General features: G+C 43.2%; 1 protein-coding gene across 1 annotated transcript; it reads right to left on the bottom strand.

The window, feature by feature from the left end:
- Positions 1-1999: 1999 nt before the first annotated feature.
- Positions 2000-15729, bottom strand: zdhhc16b (zDHHC palmitoyltransferase 16b). The gene is made up of 11 exons (XM_072666695.1): positions 15651-15729; positions 14984-15533; positions 8924-9174; positions 8190-8384; positions 7957-8045; positions 7084-7112; positions 6844-6977; positions 4772-4857; positions 4562-4685; positions 3561-3631; positions 2000-3231 (listed from the first exon to the last, which is right to left on the bottom strand). The coding sequence occupies exons 3-11, from the start codon at positions 9161-9163 to the stop codon at positions 3129-3131; spliced, it is 1071 nt and encodes a 356-aa protein (XP_072522796.1). The 5' UTR covers positions 9164-9174; positions 14984-15533; positions 15651-15729; the 3' UTR covers positions 2000-3128.
- Positions 15730-16748: the final 1019 nt, after the last annotated feature.

The following is a 16748-nucleotide window of genomic DNA, read 5'->3' as shown; positions in this document are numbered from 1 at the left end:
AGGCTGACCGCGGCGGGTTGCTATTTCAGTGGCTGTGTTGACGATTCACTGCCAAAATAGCAACGAACGTCTGCCTAGGCTGGTTTCAGTCAGTGGAGCTCCTGTGTTTTCCGGTGCCAAGAAATTGACCTGAACACCCCTCGTTGTGAGACCACCGCATTCGTCGGCAGCGCTGCTGTTTAAACCATGGGGCCCGCTGTCTTCCCCTACACTCACCTCCTGCCTCCATCCTGAAGCCACCTACTGCTTTTACTGGGGTCTGAGGCGAGTTTCTGTTCCTGATGATAAAAAAAAAAGAGACATTACGAATCACTCATGGGTGCGTTAACCTTTACCAACCCCAACAACGGGCAACGGTGGCCCAGCATCGTTCGCTTATCCCCTTCTGCCTACTAACCCTGGCAGAAAGGCTAGAAACTGTGCAGGAATCCGGCCCCCCAGAACCAGAGCCGCCATCCCTGAGCTGGTGGTACAAAATAAGGGGGACCATGTGCAGAAGTGTGTTCCTCAACCCTGGTCTTGGAGGCAGGGGCAGTGTCAGGGCCCCATGATCTATAGCTAGCTAATCTAGTCTATAGGAGGGACCCTGAACTGCCCATTTTCGTGCTTTCCCAGCTCCCAACACACCCCTCCGCTCATTCACAAGCCCTGTAGAGAGACAGGGGGGTAATATAGCACTCGTGAAATACACTGACTTGTAATGACTAAAGTAATTTAAGTAATTAAGTAATTAGTCTTTGCTCATAAGACTGAAGTGTGTTACAGTGCAGTTTTAGTCTTATAACCAAGCTTAGCTTCAATATATGTTCATAACACACACAAAAATAAATGAATAAATTAGTAAATAAGCTCTTAATAAAATCTTAGCCAGCTAGCTTCACTAGCTTCACTAGCTACATTAGCTACATTAGCTTCATAGCTAACGACTAAAACCTCCTCACAGAGACACTTTCTGAATGTCCAGTTCGCTCTATCTGCTGCTTAATAAAACTTAAATCAGCAATTTTGCCATTTATGAAGAAAAAAGCCTATAAATACAAATTAATCTCCTCAGAATAATGAAGTTAATGTCGGGCGGTGTTTTTCCCTCCATAACCGCTTAGCTTAGCCCCGCTTAGCTTAGCCCCGCTTAGCTTAGCCCCGCTTAGCTTAGCTTAGCTTAGCCCCGCTTAGCTTAGCCCCGCTTAGCTTAGCTCCGCTTAGCTTAGCCCCGCTTAGCTTAGCCCCGCTTAGCTTAGCCCCGCTTAGCTTAGCTTCCCCTCAGACTGAGCGGAGCCTCTTCTCGGCTTCTGATTGGAGGACAGCGGCGGGGAGGAGTAACGTCATCTTTTTAATTATATTAAATATGATCGAAATAATTAAAAGTAAACCTTTTCTTCTTTTAACACATTTTAAACATATCTGACACAGCTGAAGACGTCTTTAAAATAGTTTGCATAAAAAATATTAATACAAAATAAAAATAAAAAAATAAAGAAAGAAAAACATATATATATATATAATTTTAATTTAATAGAAAAGCTATTTGGTTGGAACACCCCAACATTTGCAACACATGGAGGGTTGCCAGATTGCAGCAATATTTCAAAATCCAACATGGCTCAATAATAAGTGTTTATATATGTCTTTAATAATTTTAGAATTCATAGATTTTTTTGTGGCTCAACCTAAATGTTTTCAAGGCATCTTTTTAGTTATTAAATATATTTTTTAATGATATGGTCACATGACCCTATGCAGTTCATAAATAAGATTAAAGAAATAGAACTACACATTCATATCCAACCCTGCCGGGGGAGTCGGACCTCCCGTAACTTCGGGCCCATCGAAGCTCCCAAACAGCCTAGACTGCCTTCTGAAGGAGGCACAACACACAGCAGCCAACCAGAACAGAGCTCATCTGCATATTCGTCTTAAACACTTTTCCTTCTTTTTTTTAATTATTTGATGACATCACCACAGACCAGTGGGAGGAGCAACGCAAAAAGGCGACTCCACGCACGTTAATTAAAACGTTATTTATTGTATAAAAAGTACAACAGGTACAAATACGCACATGGTCGGGAGCACAGCTCCTGTATCTCCTATCGTCATGGTGATGGTTATTGCTCGTGTGCAGCACGCGCTCTCTCCGCTGAGCTCACGGTCCCGTCGCCGGCCACCGATCTGCCCCACACTGAGGAAAACAGCACGATCGGGGTGGGTTCCGCAAGGCACGGTCATCCACCCTGACTCGGCCTGACCGGCGCACCTCTTGCACCCCTTGTCTCGTTAGGAACGTTAGGAAGTTGATATGTAACACACTGGAACCGTGAGCCCACTGCAGTGCACTCGAAGGCACACCTGAAATGCCACAGGATTTCCAGAGCTCAGAGCACGGCCTCCATCAGGGACCTCCGTCAGAAACTGCTGGACATTCAAGTACCCTATAAAATATATACAGCTGTCATAAATAACTGAGCTCTAGCCACCGCTCCAGAGCTGCGGCCTGCCTGACTTCTTCACAGAGGAGCTCAGGGCCTTCCGCAGTGGCTCTCTGGCACCAAGTGCAGCTTCTGAACTACGTGCTCACTTCAGTCGCTTTAATGGCTAATTCACACTAACACACACACACACACACACACACACACACACACACACACACACACACACACACACACACACACACACACACGGTACAAAACCCATAAAACACAAAGAATCGCTTCTCACACCAGAGGCTACGTTCACATTACCAGGCAGGCACGTGTCGGAGACATGAGCGCTCTCCACTTCCGGCCGAGCTGCAGAAGCTCTAGAGTGAGATTTTCCACCATAAACAACCAAAATCACCTTCTGATGATGCATCTGGAGGGTGTGAGGAGCTACAGCTACAGCTGCTTTGGGTGGGGGTGCCCATCGCTGGTCCATACATAAAGCTACATAAAAGAAATAAGCATGTGAGCATGTGCCCTGCTGGTTAGGGGGCAGGTGGGCAGGTGAAGAGAAGGTATCAGGACCAGGCCTGAGCACTCATGTGTAATGTGAACGCAGCCGCCGCGCCGCGGTAGCGTAGCTTCACCCTTCTCGGGTCGACTGCTCGGGAAGGGCCGGACTGAAATGTGGGTCCATTCGGCCTGACTGACAGTTCATATGGCCGTGGGCTCCTTTCTGTGTGGAGGGCTGTCCCAGATGATCCCATCTCCATGGGGCGGATGGCTGGAGGGTAAGAGCACCCGCGTTAACCAGTGACTGTTGGAATAAAAATATATATATTATTATTAATAATAATAATAATAATAATAATAATAATAAATTAGAACTCATAGCCATCCATTTTACAGTAAATATCCAATCAAATCAGGTTAACGCTCACTTCACATATTTACACAATGAATACGTAGCCCACACACACACCTTACTGATCTGTTTAAAATGCCCAGGTTTAATATTTAATATAGAACTGAAATGTTTACATTACTATTTACATAAAGACACTGGATAAGGTGTGAATTCAGGTGTCGGGCGAGTGGGGAGGGGGCTTTGCTGGGGAGTAAGAGGTGCATTATACAGACTCGTACCTCCTCTTCTCTACACCAAACAGTACTCTCCAGTTATTTATTCTCCCGCTGCTATACGGGTTCCGGAACACCTGCAAGGAGAGATATTACCATTATTAATATTATTATTAATATTATTATTAGCAGTAGTAGTGATAGTAGTAGTATTAGCAGTAGTGATAGTAGTAGCAGTAGTAGTAGCAGGGATTGTGGCAGTAGTAGTGGCAATAGTAGTGGCAGTAGCAGGGATTGTGGCAGTAGTAGTGGCAGTAGTAGTAGCAGTAGTAGTGGTAGAAGCAGGGATTGTGGCAGTAGTAGTGGCAATAGTAGTGGCAGTAGCAGGGATTGTGGCAGTAGTAGTGGTAGAAGCAGGGATTGTGGCAGTAGTAGTGGCAGTAGTAGTAGTAGTAGCAGTAGCAGTAGTAGTAGCAGTAGTAGTAGCAGTAGCAGGGATTGTGGCAGTAGTAGTAGTAGTAGTAGTAGCAGTAGTAGTAGCAGTAGTAGTAGTAGCAGTAGTAGTAGCAGTAGTAGTAGCAGTAGCAGGGATTGTGGCAGTAGTAGTGGCAGTAGTAGTAGCAGTAATAGTAGTGATAGTGGTAGTAGTGGCAGTAGTAGTAGTAGTAGTCGTAGTAGTAGTGATAGTGGCAGTAGTAGTAGTAGCAGTAGCAGGGATAGTGGCAGTAGTAGTGGCAGTAGTAGTGGCAGTAGTAGTGGCAGCAGTAGTAGTAGTAGCAGTAGCAGTAGTAGTGGCAGTAGTAGTAGTAGCAGTAGCAGGGATAGTGGCAGTAGTAATGGCAGTAGTAGTGGCAGTAGCAGTGGCAGTAGTAGCAGTAGCAGTAGCAGTAGCAGTAGCAGTAGCAGTGCTGCAGTGTGGGCGGAGCTGCCTGCAGTTCTTTGTGGTTTTTAGTAAAGTCAGGATGTTGGGTGGTGATGACCACCCCTCCTCAACCCCAGTAAAAGTGCAGAGCATGTAACTGTAAAATGTCCTGGTCGCAGAGGGAGACTGAGCATGGCAGGCTCACCTTGCCCCTCTCCTTCAGTCGCTTGGCCTCTTTGCGGTTGATGTGTCGCTCCACGCTGGTCTCTCCTCGGGTGATCAGCACGGCATGCCAGATGGTCAGGCCTCCTAAGGCCAGCGCCACAGAGCTGAAAACGGTACAAATGAAAAAACGTTAAGTCTGAAACAGCTTAAAGTGATGTTTATAAAAGTGGGAGGTGAGAGGGAGTCTTACCTGGTGAGCACCCACAGGTAAAGGAGGCTCTTATGGAACAACCTCTCCTGAGATGTGAACGGAGGTGGAGGAGTCTGATAGTAGCTCTGATGGACAGAAAGGGGACGGAAGAACAGATCCTCAGCATCAGACGACCATTTAAAAGTGTAAGTGAAAGTCCAGCTACTTTAGAAAACCACGGACTCGCTCGTTACACCACGCCGTCTGACCAGAGTTGTGTACAAAGCCCTTTTTTGGTGTTATGGGGGAACTTATGTGAACTCTGTTGTGAACACACCACCTCTCCTCCGACGAACACCACAGTGTTGATCTCACCGCTCAGCTCAGAGACTCCAAAACCAACAGATGAGACGTTTAGAATGAGAATATTCCTGATTTAGATCCACGGTTTTGCCGTTTTAGAGCGAAAGAGGCACCAGGTTTCCGCCCGTAATGTAGAAAAAAACGAGAAGGGAGGCGCTGCTCTGCCTGTCTGCTCACAGTGAGGGCAAATTTCAGAATAAACACCCTAAAACCAGCTAAAACGAATAAATACATAAATAAAAAAATAAACAAATAATAAAGAAAATTCAGATTTTAATTAGGACTACTGTCAGATATTATAAAAATATTATAAGATATTATAAGATCCTTGTCAATCGAATCAATACAAATAACATCCAGCAAAACATTGTGCAGAAGTGCCTCAGGATCGTAAGAAAGAGGTTTATTTATATATTTTATGTATAAATAAGTTTATATATTTATTTTTTAATAATTGGGGGGGGGGGTAGTATGATTTGGAAGGGCCTGTGACTGACAAGAGCCCTATAAATGTAATTATTGAGGATTTTGGCAAAATTGTGGGGCCCAAAATCCCTGGCCAGCGCCCCTGGTCGCAGTATCAGAACTGGTGTCAAGAATCGCAAAATTTTCGTGGTACTGGTACCAACTGCCAAATTTTTGGTATTGTGATAACCCATTCTCCACCTAGTAGACCACCACACAGCCTACCCTCAACAACCCCCCCCCCCCCCCCCCCCCGAAAAGCTATTGCAGCTCCTCAAAAGCTCCTCCCACCTTCGATATACATCATCAGAGGGGCGAGTTCAGTCTGTGAAATGGGAAATCTCGCTCTGTAGATACTGCAGCGACACTGTAGGAGGAGGCCAGGCATGTTTACAACAGATACAGCAATGGTTACATCCTTCCTTTATCTTCTATGATCACGGTCACTGTCCCAATACTTTTACTAGAGGAGGGCTTGAGGAGTCTCTACACACCTCTGGTCACCATGAACCTCAGTGAAACACAGGCTCCAATCACTTACGTAATCTAACCTACAGACTGAGACAGTGTGTGGAGAAGGCTGCAAGTTCACTGGTAAGTGGATTGAGTTCTGGGGTCCTTTTGGACCTTCCCTGAATGTCACTAGGCTGTGCCTGCTTTCTAATCCACTTAGCCCTACTACTTGGAGTCGGGCCACCGATCAGATTAGATGGTCACGCAAGGTGAGAAGCTAATGGGGAAAGCTGCAGACAGGCGTGACGACTCGGTGTGTCCAGTGAATGCTTGCGGCCTCTCTGGGCTACCTGTCCAGGGGGCATGAGGCTATAGAGGACCCCCGCCTCAAACACTGGCTCTCCCTGCATGTGCACCTCCGCATACCGGGACGACTGCAGGGACAACAGGACGGTTCAGAAATAAACATATTGCAGAAATTACAAATACATCAAACGTGGCGTGTGGAATAACTCCAGCTCTGTCTTGGTTTTATACATGTGAAGCAACTCGTGGACCTGGATGGTAACTCACTCTTACTCATACTTGTAGGAGGCTAAAGATGCTCCACAAGGGGGCGCAATTTGTGCTCAAACAGCTTTTGGTGCTTCGCATTACTGAAACTGTGCGTTTATGTTAAATTCTACACACCTTTAGAAACTGTGCTCTAAAATGTGCAGAATCTCATTTCGCTGCCTTGTTTTCTTATTAACTCTTAGAAAATCAACAACACGTCATTCGGACGGGGTGCCAAACTTCCAGCGCACAGGGATAGAGGGAACATGTGGATTGTCTGGGGGTCGTTGGCTTACCTCGATGGCATTGTAAGCATCCAGGAACATGTCTTTGGCGCTGATGCTGCAGTAGACACAGCCCATGGTCATGTAGAGGCAGAAGGAGAAGAAGTACCGGTGGTTAAAGTGGCCCACGCAGTTATTCAGCCAGGCTGCAGGACAGACGGGTTAAGGGCAAAATGCAGAGCAGGAGTTTGATCAATTTGCAAAACAATTACAGCTGCAGGAGCTGTGCAGTAGTTCGTAGAAAAAGGATACGACAGTGATGGTCCATTTTTAAAACACACCTGTGACAAACAGAAAATGCCTGGTATTAAATTTTCCGTAGGTGGAGAGAGGAAAGAGTTAGCACAGCATAATCGTGTAATATTTACAGTTTAGAAGCAGCAGACAATATCAATTTTACTATTTAGGAAAAGGCAGGAATATAACAGATTCCAACAAGGCTAACATTACAATAAAGGGAGAGGCTGAGTATTTCTAAATTCTCTGCAAAACTCAGCCTGTGAGAAGAGTTTATTCAAACTGGGGGTTCGGTGTGAAACTGAGCTTCACTATACAGAAACTCACCTACTCTGATTTCTTTACAGTGATGGTGAAAGGAGCCAGGCGTCTGTCGCCATGACTACAACTCAGATACAGCCCATATTTTATTTCCTATCCAAACCCACCAGTGAAGCTACACAAGTCTTCTGATTTTATACGGAATGACAATGATGATGTTGTAAAAACAGAGAATCTCAACTAACACAGTTTTCTATAGGGACTACTTTTTTTGCCCTGCAGCATGTATCCCTCCACCATTTTAATGATCTGATTTTAAAAGCAGGTTCTAGAGCCGAACTCTTCTCAGAACTCTGGTAGAACAGTGTCTCAGGCATCAGGCAGCATCTTCATCACCATTAGGTGAAGAACTTTCTGTGGGGAGCTTTTATTGTTAGAGCTTCAGACGTCTGCTTCCCTTCACCTCCACTGTAGAACTCCAGCTCTGACTGGGGGGGGAGGTTATCTAGAACCGAGCGTTTCACTCAAAACCCACCGAACCCCCCACTCTGAGTGACTCTCTTCAGATCTTATTAGAGATGCTGAAGGATGCTGGTTCAGATGCTCCAAAGCCAGTGAGGAACTTACATGTTGCAGATGCTGCAGTGGTGTGTCCTGGCTGGTTTGGGGACGATACACTTCTTGCAGATGGTCACTGTTGGAATGTCACTCTTTTCCTAAAATGAAAGCGTCCGTTAACAGCATTACCGACTCCTGCAGTAACACACGGCTAACTGAACGTCTCCTAATCTGCGGGTCAAAGCCCGAAAGTCCCTATCAGACAATAAATACATGTCAATTAGTAGCATAAAAAAAAGCACCTGCGGCGGGTATCCAGGAGAGGTCATGGTGGCTTTGTAGTAGTGAAAGACCACCATCACCAGGTTCCAGTGGCCGTAACAGAGGTGCCAGAGGATCCAGTGAGTGGGGTAGGTGTCTATGATCAGCGGGATCACGCAGAGGTACACGATCACCACCACAGAGCTGGTCAGAGCGATCACCAGACACACAAACACCTTCCAGAAGACGAGAAGATGGAGGAGAAGGAGCATTAGAGACAAGCAGACTCAACAGAAAGTGTTTTCCTTCCAATTAAGATCGTCTTGTTTCTGTGATTGGGACGCAGTGTTCGCCAAAAGTATTAGGACAGCGAGGCCAGTTCCTTTGCTTTTCGCCTCTATCTAAAAGAATGAGAAAGAAAGGATAATTTCTCATCTGTCAAGCATGGTGGAGGTAGTGTGAGCTCACTAATCTTTAACGTTGAGACGATAACGAAGTCTACAGAAGCCAATTTGCACCTCATCACGCCACAAGACCATGGAGCAGGGGGACGATTTGAGGCTGATCAACAGATCTAAACCCAATTTAATAATTAAATAACTAAAACTAAAAGAAGCTGCATTTCTTCCACCAAGGCTGCCATATTGTTTAACACACCCAGCTGTAAATATTATAAAACGAACGATGAAATTCTACCCTAAAAAAAACAAAATAAGAACTGGTGTTGCTGTCCCAATACTTTTACAGTTATACCAAGTCACACTGGTCAACTCACCACCCCGAACCAGCGGGTCAGGTTGTCCACCAGCCAGTAAACGGGTTCGAACATGGAGTCGAGCACCGTGTCGCAGTTGGTGAGGGTGTTGAAGTAGAGGGAGTTCAGGATGACTTTTCCGTAGTTCCACAGATCCCGGAGTCTGCCGGCCCTCTTCGGCCGCCTCCGCCGCGGACACAGCCGGAACCAGCGCAGGGAGAGGTGCATGACCCGGGAGAAATACCACCTCCAGCTGCGCATCCCCTCCCTCCCTGAAAAATGTTACGTACTGGTGAGTAAAATTATTTCATATCTAATATTTTAAACAATAATTTTAAATAAATTTTGTTGTAAAAACATTGTAAGATTATGTAACAGTTTTTTTGATGTTTGAATTGTAATTTTACTTTTATCTAGAGACAAAAGTATTAATCTAGTCTATTTGTATGTCTTTAAGCATAAGTATTTGTTATGTTTTAAAAGAAAGAAATTCAGTGTATAAAAACAATGACGTAAAATAAAAAAAAATGTCTAGAAATAATTTACAATTTGTGTTATTATTACATCAATATTAATGAGAAACATTATCTTAAATCTGATTGAAATGTTTTAATTTCTGAAAAGAAATGAATTTTTTTATAAATAAATAAAACTAAATTAAAAATGGTAATTTTTACAAAAAGGACCCAGAAAAAAAAAAAAAACAGAAAAGCTCTGCAATCTTGGAAACCTGGAAACCATCACACACACTGGTAATTCTAGGACACACTCGTGCCGCACAAGCGCTCCACGGACACTCATTACCCTGCAGGACGAGTACTGTACGCACTTCCTGCTAAAATTTGCAGCACGACTAGAATCTAATCCCCCCTGAATCCCGCAACCTTAGAAAGTAAATACAGGCTGAGCGTAACGGAGCTCTCCGAGCAACAACAGAGTAACAGGAGACTTCTCCTCAGATCACTTTTAGGTTTAGGAGTGCTCCGACGTGGAGGACCTGATTATCTCTGAAGGGCGGATCTGGGGCTAAACCCCCTGGATCAGCATTAGAGAACCATACAGCTCTCATTAGCGGAGGTTCTGAATGCAGATTCTACTACAGATACAGTTTAGTACAGAACGCCCAGGTGTCCAATAGCATGCAGAAGTTTGGGTACCTCTGGCGCTGTCTTACACCCCACCAACAGTCCATTTCCAAGCCTTCCGCCTGCGCCGTTTAAAAAGCAGCGCTGCTTGTGACTCTCTCTTGTGAATCTCAATGCCAATGGGGTCAATTTCTCAGCAACGGAAAACACTGGAGCTCCACTGACGCTCGTACACTCCCCCACGCTTTACACCACTGAAACAGCAACCCGCCAAGGTCAGACTGACCGCACCTGGCTCTTAAAGGTAACGGCGGCGAGCGGCACGCTGGTTGGTTTATTACTGCACGATACGCCCAACAAAAACAACACACTCATGAGTCATTAAGAGACTCGGTACATGACTTTTGAGCGGTTCGAGCTCAGCAAGGCGAACTTTTCCAGTCGTTACCATAGCAAAGACACACCGACACTAGAATCGCTAAAATAGGGCCCCATGAAGCTCGGCACCTCAATAGGTTCGAGCTCTCAAACCTTAGTTAGCTTGAGGCTTGTTCACAGAAATCGTTAGGAAAGACCAGGTGATGCAAATTTCAAAGCTCTATCAAACCTCTGACCAGGCAAGCGGACAACCGTGAGCAGAGGTTCGCTGTAGCCCACTGGCACCGAAACATTCCGTTCCTCTGGATCACCAGATATCACCAAACATCTGCCTGATAGAACCGTGAGATCATCAAGCATCCCTCCTTTCTTTAGAAACCTCTGAACCCACTCCTCTCCCCCAGTAACGTCCTACAAACAAAGCCATCCTCAGGACACATATCTGCTCTCACCCAGTTTCTAATCTTCTGCTTCCATTAAAAAGGTCTGAAATAATAAAAAAAATAATAAAAGGGTCAGTAGATCATCTACAGCATCTCCATCTTCACCGATTCCATCACCTGGCACGTCTGCCCCTCTACACCTTGACTGAACGGACTGGTGTGCTGGTCTGGAGACCAAGGCTAACAGCAAAAACAAACACCCCCCCGTAAATATTTAAGCGATTTCTGTCCAATACACTTTCCATCAGGGTGGCCAGCTGGGAACGGCCGTGAAGTAACTCAGCACTGAATGAATGTCCTCAGGGCGAGGAACAAGGAGTCACCCGATACGGGGTTTCTGCATGAAAGTGAGCGGGTTATTAACTCTGAGGAGAAGAGCGGGTCCTGTGCGTCTCGCAGCTCATTAATTCTTAAGGGGGCTTTCAAAAGCTACAGGTCACCTGAGATCCGCCGCTGAGCCCAGAGAGCCCCTCCCTGTGCTGTTTCACTCATTTCCTTGATGGTGAGCTTGCAGGTAAACCTGAGAAAGCCCTTAAATCAACCTGCTTAAGTGAAGAAGACACAACAGCACCTCTAGAAACTCAGCCGGCTGAGGAGGTTTGGGATGAACCCCAGCGTCCTCAGGACGTTCTACACCTGCACTGTGGGGAGTATTCTGACGAGGGCCGCAATACCCTCTGGTACGGGAACTGCACCGCTCTAGAGTGGAAAGCTCTGCAGAGGGTGGTGGGCACAGTCACTGCATACATACAGGTCATTATCCTAAGATACCAAGTCCTTACATTGAGATACAAAGTCATTATCTTAATAAACAACACCATTACGTTGAAATACCAAGTCATTGCAAGATATGAAGTCATTATCCTGAGATATGAAATCATTATATTGTGAAACTAATTCATCATCCTGAGATATGAAGTCGGTATAGAGATAATAAGTCATTATCTTGAGATACCAAGTCACTATCTTGAGATATGGAGTCATTATGCTGAGATGCCAAGTAATTTTCCTGAGATATGGAGTCATTATCCTGAGATATGAAGTATATATTTGTATATATTTTGATACTAAGTCATTATCATGAGATATGAAGTCAATATATTGAGATACTAAGTCATTATCATGAGATATGAAGTCAATACATTGAGATACTAAGTCATTATCACGAGATATGAAGTCAATATATTTTGATACTAAGTCATTATCATGAGATATGAAGTCAATATATTGAGATACTAAGTCATTATCATGAGATATGAAGTCAATACATTGAGATACTAAGTCATTATCACGAGATATGAAGTCAATATATTGAGATACTAAGTCATTATCATGAGATACACAGTCATCTTGAAATATTAAATTATTACAATGAGATCCTTCATTATTAATTTCAGATATTAGGTCACTGTTGAGACACGTTCTCATTAGTTTGATCAACTGTCTTGTTAATTTGAGATATTACATCATTATTTTGAGATACTTATGATGAATAAAACTATTATTTTCTCATTGTTTATGCAACAGGTGGGCATGGGCTAATTATTTATGCATTCTTGCTGAAGTATTTTTGCTGAAAACTGTTTGATATGTAAATATGACGAGGCAGCCGATGCCTGGATCACGTGTCAGAGGCAATAGTCCACCCTGAAGTACTGCAGTGGAGAGTAGGTCACGGTCTAGCCACATGACAGCACCAGTAAGGGTGTGGCAGTACCCTGTTGGAGTAGTCGGAGTTTGGTACGTCAATATACAAACACAACAAGAGCGAACCAGCTCGCGGTCACGGCCTCCACACCCTCCTCCACATGCCACCTGTCTGACCCTGTACGGACCAGAAACCCAAACCTGCCCTCCGGTTCCACTGCCATGGGTATGACTGACGTGCTGTAACACTGCACTGGACCCTGTCTCTGATCTCCATCTGCACTTCACTTCACTTTCACTGCAGATAAAACACAGCTCATTAATAACAGATGTCACACTTGCTGTGAGAGTTTGATGGTGTTCAGCACCAGGAGAGCATGTGTGAGGTCGGTTCTGAGTGTGTTTGGCCACACAGTGGGTCGGGTTAGAAGAATACATTGATCTGCTGTCTTTTATACGAGGCTTAAGGTCACATCTGTTCGAATTGTCCGCTCCACCTTTCCAGATGGACAAGACAAAGACATCCATGCAGTAAACACACACACACACACACACACACACACACACACACACACACACACACACACACACATCAAGTCATTATATTGAGATACCAAGTCATTATCTTAAAATACCAAAACATTATCCTGAGATGCCAGGTCATTATTCTGAAATATGAAGTCGTTATCTTAAGATACCTAGTCGTTATCCAACAATCCTAAGTCATTGTCCTAAGATACCCAAGAAGTCCTAATAAATCATTATCTTGAGATATCAAGTCATTATCTTGAAATATTAAGTCATTATGTTGAGATACCAAGTCGTTATCCTAAGACACTAAGTCATTAGATTGAGATATGAAGTCATTACATTAAGATACCAAGTCATTATCCTGAACTACTAAGTCATTATCTTGAAATACTAAGTCATTATCCTAAGATACTGTCATTATATTGAGATAAGAAGTCATTATCTTGAGATACTAAGTCATTATCCTAAGATACTGTCATTATATTGAGATAAGAAGTCATTATCTTGAGATACTCAGTCATTATCCTAAGATAATGTCATTATATTGAGATATGAAGTCATTACGTTGAGATACCTAGCTGTTATCCAACAATACTAAGTCATTGTCTTGAAATATTAAGTCATTGTCTTGAGATACTAAGTCATTATCCTAAGATACTGTCATTATCTTGAGATATGAAGTCATTATCTTGAGATATGAAGTCATTATCTTGAGATATGAAGTCATTATCTTGAGATATGAAGTCATTATCTTGAGATATGAAGTCATTATCCTAAGATACTTCTCATTATATTGAGACATGAAGTCATTATCTTGAGATACTAAGTCATTATCCTAAGATACTGTCATTATACTGAGATAAGAAGTCATTATCTTGAGATATTTAGTCATTATCCTAAGATACTTCTCATTATATTAAGATATGAAGTCATTATCTTGAGATACTAAGTCATTATCCTAAGATACTGTCATTATATTGAGATAAGAAGTCATTATCTTGAGATACTAAGTCATTATCCTAAGATACTTCTCATTATATTGAGATATGAAGTCATTATCTTGAGATACTAAGTCATTATCCTAAGATACTTCTCATTATATTAAGATATGAAGTCATTATCTTGAGATACTAAGTCATTATCCTAAGATACTGTCATTATACTGAGATAAGAAGTCATTATCTTGAGATACTAAGTCATTATTCTAAGATACTGTCATTATATTGAGATAAGAAGTCATTATCTTAAGATACTAAGTCATTATCCTAAGATACTTCTCATTATATTGAGATATGAAGTCATTATCTTGAGATACTAAGTCATTATCCTAAGATACTTCTCATTATATTAAGATATGAAGTCATTATCTTGAGATACTAAGTCATTATCCTAAGATACTGTCATTATACTGAGATAAGAAGTCATTATCTTGAGATACTAAGTCATTATCCTAAGATACTGTCATTATATTGAGATAAGAAGTCATTATCTTGAGATACTAAGTCATTATTCTAAGATACTGTCATTATACTGAGATAAGAAGTCATTATCTTGAGATACTAAGTCATTATCCTAAGATACTGTCATTATACTGAGATAAGAAGTCATTATCTTGAGATACTAAGTCATTATCCTAAGATACTGTCATTATATTGAGATAAGAAGTCATTATCTTGAGATACTAAGTCATTATCCTAAGATACTGTCATTATACTGAGATAAGAAGTCATTATCTTGAGATACTAAGTCATTATCCTAAGATACTGTCATTATATTGAGATAGGAAGTCATTATCTTGAGATACCTGCTTGACTTCACATCTATTTGAATTGTCCGGTCCACCTTAAATGGTGCCGCAGTCACAGCAGTACCGCCTCGGCGCCAGGCTGTAAGCGCTGCAGCGTTTAAGGTGGACCGGACAATTCCCAGAAGAAGAACAGCAGCAAGGACAAAGGTGCAAACTCGCGTTTTCTAAACAAGGCAGTGGACATACTCACCAATCCCGCTTCCCTAAACTGCCAGGCCTGCACTCCTAACAGCGCTGGCCTTCAGGACATTTCTGAAACAGAAGGACTTGAGGCTTAAGCTGGGATCCTTGTCCTGTGCGCCGCTCCACGGCTTCCTGCGACGGTTTCACTCGGTTCCAAAATAAGAGTCCTCTCCTCTCCGCTACGCTCGCTAATTAAATCCCCACACAAAATATACTCGATAATAGCGCATTAAAACTCCCTGAACCACGTAAAACCAACCCAAAATTAATTTATAGTTGAATATGAATTTAATAACTGCCCAATTACACACAAAACACTTTGCTCCATCTTAATCAATACGACTGTATAAGAAACAGGCTAGCCAGCGCTAGCTAATATAAACACTGCACAGATCCGAGGAACTCACGAATTAATCAACCTGTATGACTTCAAAGAGTTTTAAGAGCTTAACTATTATTAAACATGTTCATACTTAAATATTACAGTAATAAATAAGACAAGGTTGGTGTTATTGAAACCAGTTCAGCTACTGGTTCTGTTAAAAGTCCTCCTGCACCTGTGGAACAAATAAAAAAATTACATGTTACTTTTAAGACTTGGAAATCTGAATGAATTAGTATTAAATAAAATCTACATAAATTAATGTGGACTAAATTTAAGCCAGATCATTTACCATTATAGGGCTGTTACTGCGGCTGTGAGAGGGCAGAAGAGAGTAGATCATAAGTTACACACACTTTTTATGATACATTTTACACATTTTTGTTTTACCCTCGGCGTCCAGAGCTTTCCACACTGATGGGGAATATAGTCGTCTCGCCGTCTTATCTAGAACACTAGTGGTCTAGTGCTTCCCAGCTCTGGATACGACCCTGCCTATGTTAATGTTTACTCAGCCCCCAACACACCTGATCCGGATAATCAGTAATGAACGAGGTGGTGTGCTATGTGTAGGCAGACAGACAGAGGGGTGGATGGATGGATGGATGGATGGACAGACAGAGGGGTGGATGGATGGATGGATGGATGGATGGATGATTGGATGGATGGATGGACAGACAGAGGGATGGATGGATGGATGGTTGGATGGATGGATGGATGGATGGATGGATGGTTGGATGGATGGATGGATGGATGGATGATTGGATGGATGGATGGATGGATGGATGGTTGGATGGATGGATGGATGGATGGATGATTGGATGGATGGATGGATGGATGGATGGATGGATGGATGGATGATTGGATGGATGGATGGATGGATGGATGGATGGTTGGATGGATGGATGGATGGATGGATGATTGGATGGATGGATGGATGGACAGACAGAGGGATGGATGGATGGATGGATGGATGGATGGTTGGATGGATGGATGGATGGATGGATGGATGGTTGGATGGATGGATGGATGGATGGATGGATGGACAGACAGAGGGATGGATGGATGGATGGATGGATGGATGGTTGGATGGATGGATGGATGGATGGATGGATGGATGGTTGGATGGATGGATGGATGGATGGATGGATGGTTGGATGGATGGATGGATGGATGGATGGATGGATGGATGGTTGGATGGATGGATGGATGGATGGATGATTGGATGGATGGATGGATGGATGGATGGATGGACAGATAGAGGGATGGATGGATGGATGGATGGATAGATGGATGGTTGGATGGATGATTGGATGGATGATTGGATGGTTGGATGGATGATTGGATGGATGATTGGATGGATGGATGGATGGATGGATGGATGATTGGA

The sequence above is a fragment of the Salminus brasiliensis genome, chromosome 22 (genome assembly GCF_030463535.1).
Source record: "Salminus brasiliensis chromosome 22, fSalBra1.hap2, whole genome shotgun sequence".
Classification (NCBI taxonomy): Eukaryota; Metazoa; Chordata; class Actinopteri; order Characiformes; family Bryconidae; genus Salminus; species Salminus brasiliensis.
Note: the sequence above shows the minus strand (reverse complement) of the source record. Positions and strands in the feature narration are given on the sequence as shown.